Here is a 15,113-nt window from a genome sequence, read left to right on the forward strand (position 1 = left end):
GCCTTGACCAATCTCCTGCACGCATGGCCACTCGAACTATCTGCCATACAATTTGTCGGTCCTTTGACTTTGAGTACGGAATATTTTTTGTGGACTGTGGAATTATGCCCTCCGATACTACAGAAGTACAGATTGTACGATCTCTTGCTTTACTCGCTTCATTCTCCAAATTCTACAGCGATCTCTTACCTAGTTCTTGATGCCACGGTTCCCGATCCCAATAGATTACATGACTCTGAGTGGCGTGGCTTTCTTCAGCTTCGTTGTGTTTCTAGCTCGAGTGTGGTGGTGAAATCACATCGTCCGCGTCCGAGTCCGAGTCCGACTCGTCAAAGGCGACCGCGCGCTGGTGCCTCTACCTGGAAGTAGGTGGGTTATTAATAGATTATTCCTATGAGTGGTATATGATATAGTGGAACTCTACGCTGCTTCGAGTTGCGTGACGAGTTCGAGAGATACTGAGTTTGGAATTTATTCGTATGGTTGCTTGATGATGGTTGCAGATGATGGCAGGAGATTTATCAGTTGACAAAGCCTTTTTTTTTGCTGCTCGTTTACCGTCCGGTCACGACCAGCAACCATGGCCGCATCATGGTTGCGTTTTTTAGTTGAGTTCTCCTGCGTCAGCTGACAATCCTGGTTTGTTCAACATCGTCTGTAGCGAGGCATTGACTGCTGCTTCTGCTATTGCATCCGCATTCACCGCCGAGCGACGAAAAGGAGTCCTCATCCTCTAGTAATGGGACATTAGCTATGGACTCGATTCGACGCCTTCGCATATCGGCGATTTCGACGACGACAGAAACAACTTGTCTGGCTCCATACCGTCCATTCCGGATGCGCCTCATCATCCCGTAGCTATCGTTTGTACTAAATAGCGCAGGTCTCTGACTCTGTTGACCTTGGTGGACTATCTCATGATGTACTATCTTAATAGGCGTCCAAGTCTGCTGAGAAGCACGATACTCCATCATATTTGTCTGTAATACCCTCCTCCAAAATGAATCTATTTCAAATCTCGATTGTCTTGATTTGAGAGCCTACCTAGGGGAGACTACAAAATGGAGGGCGACACGTACGCGTGCGCCCAACCTGATGCCTGACTGAATGTACTGTCTTCTCGTTTCGTCTCACTCCGCGCTGTGTGTCGACGGAGTTTTACGCTTACTTTTCCTCTTACCTGGCTTTCCTTACTTTACAGTCTGATTTAAAATCAAAATAACGATAAATCCACTCTTAGGCAACGAACGGCTTCGACGGATTTTTTTTTGGGACCCCCCTTGCGCTATTTTTTTTTTCCCAATAAACATGCACGCAGGCATTCTTCCCGGGGGTAATTCCGCTTTCTCGCGACAGCCATGATCAAGAACCTTTTTTTTCCGTACCCGTCTTCTTCTTCTTCATCCTCCTCGAGGCCGCCATCATCATATCTGTACTTTTAGGTATCGCTGAACAAATAGTTAACGACGAGCGGCGACCTATCGTATAGGAAGAGGCGAATTCTGAGGAGAACACCTCGGGAAATGATTCGGATAGCGCGGTTAAGCGCCGTAGACTCATCCGCAAGTTGCGAGTCCAGGTATGTCGTCGATATCTAGGAAATCAGTGACTGACAATCGACTTAGATCTTCCTTGGTGCTGCAATTGGGCTTTTCATCGCGATTGCCATCGGTGCAGCGTAAGTTTTGTCCGATTAAATGATTATGGGCAACGAATAACAACTACTTTGTCCAGGTTCATCGCTGTGTGGTTCACCAAGGCATCCATCGTACATAACGCGCTTGTGGCGACGAGTCGCAATGAGTCAAGAATATTTTCCACTGGCGTTTTTGTTGTACTCTTCTTAAGTCTTTCAGTGACACGTGCTAATAGATAGCTCATGGAATTTTCAGCATCTTCCACTCTGTTCTGAAATTTACATCTGAACCCATGCATCCCTAAGCGAGGGATCGTGAAATATCTGTAAGACCTGAAAAGATCCTCCGGAGACGGGGGTAGGCTTCCTTTATACTACTGGCAAACTCCTCACACTGGGCCCATCCAAACAACGTCAGAGTCTCCAACTTTGGAAACAGCGCAATCGACTTTATAATCCGATGCCTCACCCCACTGTCGTCCTTCGCACTCATCGACAGAGTGACATACAGGCTGTTGACCGTCGTAAGGAGGTGCTCAAATCTCGGGTTCACGCTCATCCATTCTTCCGACACATTCAAATCCGATAAGGGCACGTCGAGGATGGTGATGGTGCTATGGAGGGCTATTCTTCGGAAGAGCGTCTGTATGGCATCTGTAGGTAAGGGTAATGGAGGCAGGAAGGACGTTGAGATGTAGCAGGTCACGCTTTGAAGACGAGGCATGGATCCGGGGGAAGAGAGCAGCTGGGACAGACACTCGGCCGTTGAACTAAAGTCTTTTAGCTGGGGGAGCGAATTGGGAGCGAGAGATGCTTCGGCGTCAAACGAAATTCGGAGCATCAGGCTTTCTATCGTGGGGTGCCGTGCGAGGAAGCGGGTGATGTCACTCAATGGGAGATCGAGGCACCGTATGTCGAGTTTCTGGAGGGAGGGCAAGGAAAGTACGGGCAGCAACGATTGGATGTCGACGTCTTCCAGTGTGACGTCTCTGAGAGGAGACGTATTCATCGTACTGATAGTCCACTCGCGGAAAAAGTCGGTGAGCAGGAATGGAGTACGGGAGATGGTAATGTATTTAAGTGTGCGGAGGACTGGACCGCTAAACCTGGCTCCATCGTCGTATTCGACCGGTAGGACATCATACGTACCAAACGAACGACACTTGGTACGATGTAGATTCCGGAAAAGGAGGTCGACTGCCGCGTTATTTAATTCACATCCAGTCGTAGATGTCTTTAGGTCTGGGAAGAAAAATGACCCTCGGGGGAACCGGAAATCGACACACTCCATCATCTTCCCCGTTTCGAAGAGCCTTGCGACCTGCTCCATTTCTCTAATGCAACCCTTGGTAGAGAAGTGGCAAGAGAAAAACTCTATGGGGTGCTTCATGGAGAACGAGAGCCGGACACCGGCAATGCTGTTGAACGACAGACCATTGGAGAGGCCAAAACTGAGAGTGTTGGCGCGAAGTTTGGCAAGGGCATCGCTGTAGTCCGTTTTGGGGAAGAGGAGATATGTTAGGGCTACGGCGTTGATCCGTCTACACAAGCAAGAAACACCAATAAGGCTAAAAGGATCGAGCCCTTGGAAAATGAGCAGCAGGAGTTCGTTCGGGAGGTTGTTAAGAGTAACGGAAGGAAATGTCTCGGCTGAAATTTGTCGATGATATGCCTGGGCCATGCCGACGCTGCGACCAATACCGTCGTAAGGAGTGGATAAAATAGACGAAGTACACTCACCAATGCTACTGATTCCTTTGAAGATGATTGTTACTGTACTTTGTAGGCCCAAATGGTACGAAATTTCTGCAGATTCTTGTGTTGCCACTCAGATAGTTCGAAGACAAAAAACAATCAAAAAAATCAAATAGCTTCACGTGGATAATGCGGGCCGCGTTGACCGAATCCGTCCATGTCGGCCAACGACATATTTGTGCGCCTTTCTTCGGCATAGTTTCTCAAGCTTTGTTCGACCAAGATGACAGCCTTCCCAGTAGCTGGGGACCCTCGCTAGGCTACCAGAAGAGAACGATAATTAGTGTTTCGTAAGAGCACGCCGACAAGAAATCCATTTGGTCGACACAATCTCGAAGCAGGCAGAGCACGACAGTGTCCTCGTCAACAACGCAGGAGATGTGGAGGACCTGGCTGGGAAATCCGAATGATCTGCCAAAGGAGATGTGGCAGCCCACGTCAGATAGCCGCAGCTGGCTGGATGTGACCCTGTACTGAAGAGTATGTCGACATTGCCTCGCAGTTGCTTTATTTTGACTCTGAGTTTACAAGCACTATTTCATTCAGCTGTGTTCTTCCCCTTCTTCGGTGCCACTCCATCTGCTGAGAATGTCATTAAAATATCTTTCATCTCCGTGATTCAAGACAGCGTCGATCCAGCGGGTTAGCGTGAGGGTGAATAGTGTAACGCCGGGATCAGTACGTTCTGCTGCTCTCCATTTCTTTTCTTGCTAAGCAGCACCATCTTAGGTTCCGAGTCTGATGAATACAATATGTCGGAGCGCAGCCATGTGGAACGTATTCTCGTGGGACGGGCCGAAGATATAGCCGTCTTTTATTTCACGTTCCATTATCAAGATGTATCGAGCAACCCTCCTGCAAAATAACATGCAATTTCTATTATCCTTGTTGCAGCATTTCTCCCTTGGAAACAACGAGATGCAGGCCTGGAAAACATCTATCAAGCCTTCACATGCACTTGTCGAGGGCTCCTCAATGCGGACTAATTTCGTCCTGATATATCCTGGCTCTTCTTGAAAACTGACGACTCTCCATATCTTCTCATTAATATCTTGCCATCAAGATGGATGCGACATATGACGATCTGATTCCCGGGCACATTAAGTAGGTATGTGGGAGAGTACTTAAGCCTTGCCATGGTGGACGTTTTTCTTCGTCCTTCTCTCCTTCTGCCTCTTTGTCCGCCGCTCGTTTGACTCGCCCTCTTAATGGCGCTGTATTCATTCTTTATCCTCACATCCTTAATTTTCGTCCCAGTACACGCTACCAACGATTGGAGCAAACCTTGTTTCTACGGAGAATGCGAATATTCTCTTCCGACGGATGTACCCGCATCAGGATCATTGAAAATCGTGTGTACCTCTGCTGTTCGCAGCGAGCTTTCATTCTAATTATCTAAGTAGTGGGGTTCAGCCGACGCACTTTCAGACATCACACCTGCGGCCGGTTGGGAAATCCTTGATTGCTCAGCAGACGGGCTCGAACAGGAAATTCGACTTATTTGCTTGGATAACAACACCGATTCCACCGGTTGCGACCATCTCTATCAGAGTAATGGTGCCGTGGATAAGATCGTCCGCTTACCGGAGAGTGTAGGTATCTCATGTTCTTCTCTTGGGAACGAACTGATGATTCTAGTGTGGTGAAAATGCGTTCGCGCGTGTCGCTAGAGCATGGGATCCTGAGGACCAGTCCCTTCCTTCTGATGTGGCTGCTCGTGTGGTTCGTCGCGATGGGACTACTCCTCCCGTCAAGGCCTTGGCATTGGACACAAATTTCGCTGCTATTAACTCTTCGAAGTAAGTAGCTTCGCGTTCACGTCGTTACTCATCACAACTGGATTTCGCTCAACTAGACTTGGGACCGTCAATTTCACTATCGTAGGCACTAACATCCCCGGTGCCGATATCGATCTCTCCTCCGTCTCTGGGTCTTTACGGCGCAGCCGTTTATCGTCCCGAGACACGTCTGGGAACATACTTAGCTGTACTTTGTTTTTCTGACCGTCTGGTTCTTACTGATATTGTGTCTAGTCCTCGAGGATCTTTTGGGTATTCCCGTCAGTGTCGACCCGTCTTTTGATATTTCCGTTGATGTCGATCAAACTTTCAATCTCCTCAATGAGAGCGTGTCATGCCAGTCTATAAATGCCAGTCTAGATATCAATGTTACAGCGAAAGCACATGCACTTGCTACTTTAGGTGTATCTGTCAACGGGACTATTATTCCCCCCGAAATTGATGATTTCGAAATCATAGCTAGTGCGTTCTTGGTTTGCTATATCAACCTATCATGGTTAACCCTTGTCTGCAGATCTTGATGCTACTCTTGATAGTGCTATCGATATTCTTGCCGATGTTACTGTGAGTCCTTGCTTGGAGAATCTATCTTGTTCTTGTCCTCAGTCACCTTCCGCAGGGCACACTGGACTCTGGACGAATTGTTCTTCTCCAGATTCCTATATCAGGTATCGATTTCCCTGGGTAGGCGCTCTACTTTGATCGGCGTCTTAAGCTGACAGTGATTCGGCTGCAGCATCTTTTCTGTTGGACCCTCTTTCGAAATCGATGCTGAGGCCAAGGCAGAGTTGGATGCTAATCTCGACCTTAGCGTCGGTGTTGTGTATAACATCTCTCAGGCTCAATTCATTTATCCACCCGATGGGGGTAATACGACGAGTAGTGGATCCTTTAATGCTGGGGATACACGTATGCTTTCCCGCTCTTTCTATCCAACTTGTTTCTTTACTGACGCCTCGTTTACGTAGCGTTGAAGCTTTCGGTCGGCACCGCCGTCAATGCTACGGGCATGATCGAAGCACATCTGATACCGCGCCTCAACTTGGGCGTATCCGCTTTCGCCGATGAGGTTACAGCCACCGTGTTTCTGGAGTTGGATGCTAGTGCGACCCTGGATCTCGAGATCGATGGAGCGGCAGAAGCCAACGCCACAATCGGAGATGGGTCGACGAGCACAGATGTTTCTTCGGATATGTTGACTACATCAGAATTGACTTCAACTGGTGCTGCGGTTGGGATCGCAGCAGCGGAGAGCAGCTCTGCTATAGACTCTGACAGCCAACTCTCTTCTGTTGACACACCGAGCTCGTCACCGCCGGACATGACAACCTCTTTAGATCCAACAACCTCTTCCGCCCTAATCGTTCCGACTTCTTCTGTCGATAGTTCAACTGTTACTTCCATCTCAACCCTCTCCACTGAAACTACCGCTGTTTCTGATACACTCAATCGCAAGAGGCGAATCCAGGCGACCCCCACTGCTGAAGCTGTATACGCCGCAAGATCAGCTGCAGCCCGCTCTGTTTCTGCCACTGACACTGGTGTGTCTACGAATACCAGCACCAGTGGCGGAGGATGTGTCTCCGTTTATTTAGGGTTTGACGTCAATATTGGGGCAGAAGGGAACCTTTTCGATATCATCAAGGGTAGCGTGACCGACACGCTGTTCAGCAAAGATTTTGAGCTCTTTGAGGTGTGTTGATTGCTGGCCTTTTTTTTGTCGTGAATTCTAACAGTCTACAGAAATGCTTCGGGTCTCGAACTGGTGAGACTGCGACTCTAAGACGACGAGATCGAATAGCAAGTCGATCGATGCTCGACCTTCTCTGTTCAACCAGTGATCTTTCTCAAGTTACGCCGATTGTGGATGAAGACATTAGTGCTTCCGGGTGACTCGTAGCCCTCAAGTCTAAAACCATCTATCAACCACGCTTTCTTCGTCGACTATAATATTTATAATCTTTCGTATTTGAATATCACATTCGCATTCATTTCGTGAAGTACCATCCGTTCCGGGAATGTCTCGCCATTCTGTATCTCTCATTTGTACTGACCATCTTTATCCAGCGCAGGAACTTACCGTCGCCGACTCTGTCGATCTGTAGCTTATGTGTTCTTTTGGAAGACTATCCTGTGCACCGAGTTCCTTGGTTCCATGAATGATATACCAGCGAATGCGCAATTCCCTTGCGTATAGTGATCAGTCTAAATAATACCATTCGATTCCAAGTCCTCAATGCCACTGGTAACAGCTTGAGTGGATTATAGAGTACTCTAGCAAGTACCCATCGACTAAGAATTCAAACAGCCTGTTGAATTTCTCTATCAGTTCTCCAGTACTGAGAATAGCGGCCTGAAAGATAATCACCAAACAAAAAATCTTGAGAAACATGCGTATTGGGTGGGCAAGGCTGATCTTATTCGCATGAACATCCCCGCCAGCAGACGAGATATCTCCTCGAGCGTCCATATGAGATGGAACATTATCAGAAGACCGGATGGGTTTTCTCTGCCTGATGGTCCGTGTTGACGAAGAGGCCTCTGCTCCAGAAGGGTTCTTGGGCTTTCTGTTGGGCCAAAGCATCTCCTCCGTCGATATCATGCAAGTTATGCGTGAGAAAATATACCTCTTCCGGACACGATGCTGGGGGGACGAGCATTAGCAGCATCGAAGCCTCTCGTATTAGGTTTTTGTCAACATCCGTCTCCAAGACCTCGAGGTCAGGACAGGCCTCCGCGGTTATGTAAACAGCACAGGGATTTGCTCTCTTGATCTCGAGCCTCCATACTCCAGTAAATAGACCACAGGGACATGGACGCTTTCCTTATGAATCTGGGTTGTAGAAATAATGCTCGGAGGCGTATCTATATCGGCCACGAGGCGAGTAGTTAACATCGGTCGTATCATAGGTGAATATCAGCCTCAAGTGGTCGTCCTTGTGGGCCTTAGCGAAAAGGCTCTGAATCTCGATATCTAGCCAGAAAGGATATTTTTGAATAGAATTTTGGCATAGCACGGAAATATTGGGGCAGAGTGGGAGATTTTGACAATGAAGTCGACCCGGAGCACTTCTGTTAAGATGGATTCAATGGTTATCGAACAACAGTAACGGACTAAGTAATCTTGGAGAGAAAATTGTGTTGAATTGATTGTCAAGATATGAGGTAGCTCCTGAGGGAATCGATAGGGATTGGTGAGGTAGTAGGAGTATCTTGGTGAAACAAAGTAGGCATCCGTCAACGATTCTCGCAAGAAGGTAAACAACCACTGCGAGAATATGCGTAGGGATGTTTCCATGAATCCAAGGCGGTCTTTATCAGTAAGAGGGAGCTTCCACGTCTCATGTATACGAGGTCGATTATTTCTGCAGGTAATATGGCAGACATGGGAGACGACGCCAAATCAGTGGCTGACACAAAATGTCCAGTAGCAGTTGCCGGTTCGAGTGATCTCAAATCTTCCGAACTGTTACTCCGAGGGCAAACAATCTTTGACCTCAGCGATAGCCCAGTCAAAAGTCTAGAGGTTTGGGTTGATGTCCATGGGGACTGGTCGATCCATGCACAGCGCTCCTAGGTATCTAGAGTATTGGAGGAAAGTGATTTAGTGATGAAGATAAAGCTGGGATGAGTGGTCTTTGCTCTATTAATCGTGGGGCAGATCACTGACTTTTGCCCTTAGGAGATATTGTATCCCAAGGCTACATGTCATCATCCTCACCATACTTGTCTCTGCCCACCGGGCCACTGCCAGACTGCAGCATTATTTCCCTCTACCTAGTTCCAACCATCTTCGTTAGGTGTACCTTCACTCGCATTGAAATAGAAGTCAAACGAACTGTACTGTCACTGGCAACTACTTTCACTCCACTGGCTGTCGGACTCCTCCCACTGGTGTCTTGACTAAAATGGGACCTGCTTCACTGTCTCCTTCTTTATTTTCAGGTACTCGGTAAATAGTAAAGCAGCTAGATATTAAATCTATCATCTGCAGTATATCCTTGAAATAGTAGAATCCTACTCGTCTTCATGAACTAAAAATTAAGCAGGGACAGAAGTCGGAGGGACGTATTTTCCACCGCCTCTCGAGAAGATATCCTTCAAAACAGGTAAGCCTTACCTCAAACCCCAACGGCAAAAGATCAAGTACCTTGATAACGCCTCTAAAAATCATTCCCAAAGCCTCCCGGCTCTCCCACAACGGATAAAGAACCACAGCAAAGGCAGAGAGAAAAGTCCAAATGATCCCGATAACAATCCACGCTGTCAACCCCCCAGTTCCATAAATCGTCGAAGCGAAGAAAAGCGGTAGCGGTACTATTATGATCAATATCAAAAGCTTCATTGATTGTGTGAGTTTCGGGCACGAGGACGAGCAAAGGGGGCCTCACCAACGCCACTGATGACCAGGTTGCGAAATTAAATGCCTTCTTCAGTGCAACCGGGTCAAGGTCTTCGTCTTCGACACAGGCTTCATGCGTTGAGGAGGATACATCTGGGGACTTCTCCTTGCGATCCAGATCATCGCAAGTCACTTTGTCTTTTGTACCTGAGATGCTTTCAGGCAGATTAAGCGAACGCGTGATATCGAAGTCAAAGTTTTCAGGCCACTATTTGGTTAGATTGGACGATGCGAATCTGTGAAAAGTGACTGAACCCTACAATCAGAGACGATACAGTCGCTATAATTCCTCCGACCCCAATAGATGCCAAATTTCCGGCAAGCATCTCATAATCGCCTATTGAATTAAAGTGAGTTGATGTCGGAATGAATTGGACGATTCACACACCTCCACTGGTCTAATATTGCTTGAACGTTAGACGAGGCGCCATAGAATACGGAAGAGGGACCTACTGTGACATTTATAACACCATCGTTGAGACATGTAGTCGTTACAAGCCATGCAATAATACCAGCGGCAAATCCAGCGATCGCACCACCTATGCAGCCCCACTTATTGGCCTTCTTCCATGTGATGCAAAGAGCGATAGGCACTACACCCGAACCAAGGATGACCCCCATGAATGTCTAGCTACGTATTAATACCGATAACTAGTAGATAGGGAAAAACACACATAAAGCCATCCCATAGAGACACCGATGTAATAGAAGATGAGCCCGGCCAATCCCATGGTGACTGCATATGCAGCTACCATTAAATGACCCATCCTTAGAATCTGCGGCTCCGTCGCTTTGGGGTCGATATATCTCTATTCTAGATGTGAGGAATGAATGCCGCAAGCCGCTAAATGTCAGAAACAGACCTTGTACACATCATACGTTAAGAGAGACGAAACCGCTATAAGTTCGGCTGACGTTGCCGACGTAACAGCAAGGAAAAGAAGGATCAGTAGAGCCGCAGCGCCTGACTTTCCAAGTAAAGCTGAAGCTGCAGCTGCAGCGGGTAAACCGGCGGAAACGTCTGCCGCTGTTAGGACTGTCATATCTGGGTCGCCAGTCAAAGCGACCGCTGAGAGACCTAGGGTGGTAGCCAATGTGAAAGGAATCGCAAACCTATGGCAATGAATCCACAAAAATGCTCTTAGATCCATAAAAAGCACTGACCAAGCCAGTCCTCCTAATAAGTAAGCTTTCACAGTACTTGCAGGTCTGCTGGCAATGGCGCGTTGCCAATACGCCTGATCTTGAAACACCGTCGCAAAATTACCTATAATGTTGATCACACCAAAAATGAGCCCGTTCTTGGACCTCAAAGTCACGTAGGATCCATGAGCGTTCCCTGAGACCGGATTAGACGCGGCTGCTGAGGTGAGAAGCTCGTGCATCTTCGCCGGGCTTCCGATTTTGTCACTTGTTGCGTAGACCGTGAAGACGAATGTCTGGAAAATGATTCAGCCACGGAAACAAACGATGTGAATCTAGCAAAGAAGGCTGCCATACCAGGATTATGGCAAAAAGCACGGTGGTATGCGTACTAAATGATAATTAGATGCGTGTGTCGGGTATCTAACGAGATGCGTACTAATCACATAAAAGCGTTGATCGCATTCCTCCGACAACGACATAGATTGCCACACCAAGGGGTATCAAGAAGCAAGCCTGATGACGTTGTGAATGGATGGATTTTTACGTCTAAAAGTCGTAACCGCTTACAGCGAGTGTGCTCATGCCAGTCAAGTCAGTGACCGTAGCGCTTCCGCCGAGAATGAGCATGGAGCTCACGATGACATTCGTAGCTAACCTACGGACCACATAAGTGAATATACAAGTCGGTGAGAGAATCAAGGGAGGATACCCGAAGAACATAAAGACAAGATGAGCCGTCTTTCCCCATCGAGCACCCACAATTTCGAGCCATGTGTGGGCGTACGGCGCGTTGAGCTTCAGTTTGGCAGCCAACTGTGTGGAAATGAAACGGCGGATTATGGATGAGGCCCGAAAAACACCGAAATTACTTGCCATTGCAAAGAGAAGAACTTGAATGGTGGCACCGGCTGTGCAACATATTGTCAGTTAGCAAACGATTACTTACTGCTAGATTATGGAACGTTGATGTTACTGACAGGCATACCAATACGGACCACTGATACCTATGTAGAAGTCAATGTTTGGCAGCGAACAGGGTCAACAATTTTGTACCGTATTTATACGCCACCGCCGAACTTTGAAGCTAAAGAGAACATCAGAGTCAAAACCAACCCTACAAAGATCGTGGAAACGTACCAAGGTGGCCGCCCACGTCCACTAATAAAACCGGTTCACACGACAGTCATCTTCGGAATCTACACTGAAGTAGCAACAGTCGCACGTACAGCAGAAACTATTCCCGACGCTATCAACCCTGGCTTTACGCTTCGTGAAGCACTACTGAACTCTTCCGAATTCTTCGGAGAAAAAGCGGTGTATCGGGCTTGAATTGCAGTCAACCCGACCATGAATGCGCTGAAAAATAGGCCTATGCCTGTTTCCACGTCTTGTCATTACTGCACCTCGAAGGAGACCGAGATAACACTAACCGACAACAACTAAGAAGAAGAACGCTTGTCAGAAACGGTTGTTTTGATGCTTGTCGGAAGTGGTACTCGCCTCCATAACCAGCTCCTTGCGGCAACACTTGGGCTGCATCAGACATTTTGTGCAACAAGTCCCGGCGAAGAAGTTAGGAATTAAGTGCAGTACCATTCTTATCTTTACCTTTTTAATGGGCTGATAACGTTGCATTCGAAGCATCGAGACGCTGTGTGGTCCATATGGTATTCTTATTTGATGGAGTCCGTTTAGTGGCCGTTGATAAAATAAGATCGCCGCGGGGTACTTACCTTTCGATCAGCCTTCGGTCCGAAATTCCGAATCGGACATATCGAGTGGATGGATGGGACACTTTCCGTACCCCAAAACGTTGTTTAAGATAATCACATAACGCAGAGAATATGTGGGAGTACGTTCGAGTAGTACAAAGTCTGACTCTGATAACATTTTCGAGTGTAAATTGAGTGTCGTGAGACTTGGCCGGGCTGGGCCGGGCTTGAGCAGGTTCAGGCTCAGTGAATTTACAAGCCTAAACATTGAGCGTTTATATCACGCGCCATACGAGGCTGAGGCTGGGCTTATCACTTGTATTAGTTATCGGCCTGTCGGTGCTCAGCTATCTTTACTGTCGCAATTTCTCAAGATATAATTAGGCTAACAGATCGTTGCATACAACCATTGCCATGGAGAGGCATCGTAAATATAGCTAAAGAACAATGCTGAGACATATATTGCTCGTAGAAATGGATAGCAGAGATAGATACTTGCTGATTCTATAGTACCGGGTTTTCGGTCTATGGTTTTAAGGCTTTCAGTAAAGAAAGTTCGAGCCTCAGCGTGGCCCCTGAGTAATATCATCTATGATGCCTGGCTCAAGCTTAAATCCCGGCACTCTGAAACGATGAGATATGCAACAAAACTGTTTGCAGGAAAGAATGACATCAGTGCAAGCCGCTGATGCTCCAAGTAAGGGCTGCTTGTAAATTCAAAGGAAAATACATCCTCCCCTCATACCGCACGTTGAAAATGGGTCTAAACCCCATGACGGTCTTGACTTCCTGCCAGTCTTTCGGTGCTGTTAGCCACGTGACCGTGATTTCGTGATTGTGGGAATTATGTCCTTCTTTGAGAATGGCATTTTCAAATTCTGAACTTACCATGACTTCCTACGTTATTTCATCGCGAGCCTACTTCAAGATATTCTTTCATGCCGCCAAGCACCCGCATAGACCCATTAATGGCGTCCTGGTTGGCGAGGGGGAAGCAGGGATCGTAACAATCGTCGATATCATCCCTCTTCTGCACCACTGGACAAGTCTAAGTCCTATGATGGAGATTGGCCTGGATTTGGTACGTTTACCGGTCTCTCTATCTTTGTATCTGTCTAACTCTGAGTCAAAAGGCGGGAAGGACTGCAGAGTCCATGCATATGAAGCTGGTTGGGTACTACCAAGCATCCGAACGGATAGACGATACCGCTTTGGCCCCAGTCGGTGAAAAGATTGCTTCAAAAGTGAAGGAAGGATTCAGCGCGGCTATTGCCTTCGTGGTATGTATTCATCTCGTGTCTGACGTCCCTTTTTCAGTGATGGCACCTAGATCGACGGCGACAGGTTGGGTACAGACGATGCTGGCCTCGTCGTGGGTGTCATTTAGCTTGTATTACGGACTTGGTCCTGACTGATTCCTTTACAGCCGTACGTCTCGCAAGGATCATCTTGGCGATGTTACACCACGACGCCTCCGGATTTCACGCCCGGCTCTCCCTTTCAGCTAGCTTCAGCGGACTTGCCTGCAAGAGCACTCAGGCTGGTCCAGGAAAGATGCTTGCATCAAAAGTTTGGCGATTTTGATGACCATCTTGAGGACGTAACCATAGGTGCGTGTCCTTGACTGGCGTTAACTGCCGTGGTTGACCTTGCTGGTAGATTGGCTAAAAAACAAGGATTGCCTACCTCTAGATGTTTTGTAGGAAATGTTAAGCTCGTCCTGCTGCTGTACCATATTCAGTGGGGTTCTATTTGTGCCGCAATCGATGGGATATTGTCTGGAGGGCTTCTTCTGGTCCAGATCAGCCTCTCAGGATTTACCCGCACCGGCTCTCACTCCAGTCCCTTTCTCTGTTTTCCGGTTCTTCAGGGCACTAGGGATCTGACGGTCATCTTTCTTGTGTCCGTCTCCACAGCATCATTGTCTACTTTCTGTGTGAAGTCCTCGAAATCAGCATATTCATTACTCCCCCTCCTAAACTTGCAGATAACGCAGAACTTGAGTTCCTTCTCAAGAAACTGATGTCCAAGGCAACATTTGCAGTTGTCGGGTAAAAATTTGCGTCTGCCATTGCCTTGTTCATCAAGGTCTATGTTTCCTTACAAACTGATGCCAAGGAATGACTTCCTTATTTTCCATCTTTGTCATGCTCTCCATGCCACTCACTGTAATCACAGGAATAGAGCTTACGAGCATTTCTACCTTTGGGTTGAAGAAGCGCGAATTTCTTTGGATTCAGAAGTAACGGTTGTGCGATATGGACTCTCTTGCATAACTAGGTTCGCCTCGATGTCTCCTGATATGCCGCTGCTTATTACCTCCTTGACAATAAGGATTATTATCACTCATATTAGGAGACTTGTCGAGAGATGTCGCTCGTCCGCTTCACAATGGTGACTACTGTGGCGAATCTGTCATCACTGGTGTGTTCTCCACGGTGATACTCGGCCTGGCACGCAGCCTACAAGAATGCGGTACCCATCTATCTGTTAAGGTTTTCAACAGGTCTATTTTAGGTTGAGTGTCCGCTGCAAATTCTATACTACTACTGTTCTGGTTTACTGCAATGGAGTCACATTCACCAAATGGCGCTCTTCGACTCCATGACAGGTCTGTCAAGGAACCTATAGTTCCTATTACGATTAGTTCTCCTCGCGGGGTT

General features: G+C 47.5%; 4 protein-coding genes across 4 annotated transcripts; 2 read left to right on the forward strand and 2 right to left on the reverse strand.

Annotated features, from left to right (window-relative positions):
* Positions 1 to 1,687: 1,687 nt before the first annotated feature.
* BT62DRAFT_937175 (uncharacterized protein) lies at positions 1,688 to 3,463 on the reverse strand. Its single transcript, XM_043187261.1, has 2 exons — positions 3,377 to 3,463; positions 1,688 to 3,324 (listed from the first exon to the last, which is right to left on the reverse strand). Exon 2 carries the CDS (start codon positions 3,315 to 3,317, stop codon positions 1,938 to 1,940), a length of 1,380 nt encoding a protein of 459 aa, XP_043034907.1. The 5' UTR covers positions 3,318 to 3,324; positions 3,377 to 3,463; the 3' UTR covers positions 1,688 to 1,937.
* A 1,097-nt stretch (positions 3,464 to 4,560) lies between these two features.
* On the forward strand, positions 4,561 to 7,396 carry BT62DRAFT_937177 (uncharacterized protein). Its single transcript, XM_043187262.1, has 10 exons — positions 4,561 to 4,743; positions 4,795 to 4,983; positions 5,030 to 5,190; positions 5,247 to 5,377; positions 5,425 to 5,652; positions 5,705 to 5,754; positions 5,810 to 5,874; positions 5,927 to 6,099; positions 6,159 to 6,883; positions 6,934 to 7,396. Exons 1-10 carry the CDS (start codon positions 4,600 to 4,602, stop codon positions 7,081 to 7,083), a joined length of 2,016 nt encoding a protein of 671 aa, XP_043034908.1. The 5' UTR covers positions 4,561 to 4,599; the 3' UTR covers positions 7,084 to 7,396.
* Positions 7,397 to 9,083: 1,687 nt separating this feature from the next.
* Positions 9,084 to 12,419, reverse strand: BT62DRAFT_937178 (urea transporter). Its single transcript, XM_043187263.1, has 20 exons — positions 12,239 to 12,419; positions 12,169 to 12,177; positions 11,965 to 12,113; positions 11,876 to 11,896; positions 11,792 to 11,822; positions 11,716 to 11,742; positions 11,612 to 11,646; positions 11,448 to 11,551; positions 11,306 to 11,393; positions 11,175 to 11,251; positions 11,093 to 11,126; positions 10,757 to 11,031; positions 10,456 to 10,705; positions 10,267 to 10,401; positions 10,046 to 10,219; positions 9,981 to 9,990; positions 9,853 to 9,929; positions 9,582 to 9,800; positions 9,341 to 9,529; positions 9,084 to 9,288 (listed from the first exon to the last, which is right to left on the reverse strand). Exons 1-20 carry the CDS (start codon positions 12,282 to 12,284, stop codon positions 9,232 to 9,234), a joined length of 2,007 nt encoding a protein of 668 aa, XP_043034909.1. The 5' UTR covers positions 12,285 to 12,419; the 3' UTR covers positions 9,084 to 9,231.
* Positions 12,420 to 13,339: 920 nt separating this feature from the next.
* On the forward strand, positions 13,340 to 14,153 carry BT62DRAFT_908279 (UPF0172-domain-containing protein; the record flags this gene model as incomplete). The annotated part of the gene is made up of 5 exons (XM_043183702.1): positions 13,340 to 13,531; positions 13,584 to 13,730; positions 13,781 to 13,822; positions 13,877 to 14,060; positions 14,110 to 14,153. 5 exons carry the CDS (start codon positions 13,340 to 13,342, stop codon positions 14,151 to 14,153), a joined length of 609 nt encoding a protein of 202 aa, XP_043034910.1.
* Positions 14,154 to 15,113: the final 960 nt, after the last annotated feature.

The sequence above is a fragment of the Guyanagaster necrorhizus genome (genome assembly GCF_019112545.1).
Source record: "Guyanagaster necrorhizus MCA 3950 unplaced genomic scaffold BT62scaffold_38, whole genome shotgun sequence".
NCBI lineage: Eukaryota > Fungi > Basidiomycota > Agaricomycetes > Agaricales > Physalacriaceae > Guyanagaster > Guyanagaster necrorhizus.

Excerpts from the sequence above, each read along its gene's own strand:
- BT62DRAFT_937175 (XM_043187261.1), bottom strand. The coding sequence starts at position 3,317 with ATGGCCCAGGCATATCATCGACAAATTTCAGCCGAGACATTTCCTTCC.
- BT62DRAFT_937177 (XM_043187262.1), top strand. The coding sequence starts at position 4,600 with ATGGCGCTGTATTCATTCTTTATCCTCACATCCTTAATTTTCGTCCCA. Across the intron at positions 5,653-5,704 it reads TGATTTCGAAATCATAGCTA|ATCTTGATGCTACTCTTGAT; the intron begins GTGCGTTCTTGG and ends CCTTGTCTGCAG. Across the intron at positions 6,884-6,933 it reads AAGATTTTGAGCTCTTTGAG|AAATGCTTCGGGTCTCGAAC; the intron begins GTGTGTTGATTG and ends AACAGTCTACAG.
- BT62DRAFT_937178 (XM_043187263.1), bottom strand. The coding sequence starts at position 12,284 with ATGTCTGATGCAGCCCAAGTGTTGCCGCAAGGAGCTGGTTATGGAG. Across the intron at positions 10,220-10,266 it reads TCTCTATGGGATGGCTTTAT|ACATTCATGGGGGTCATCCT; the intron begins GTGTGTTTTTCC and ends ATACGTAGCTAG. Across the intron at positions 9,530-9,581 it reads CCTGGTCATCAGTGGCGTTG|CTTTTGATATTGATCATAAT; the intron begins GTGAGGCCCCCT and ends CAATCAATGAAG.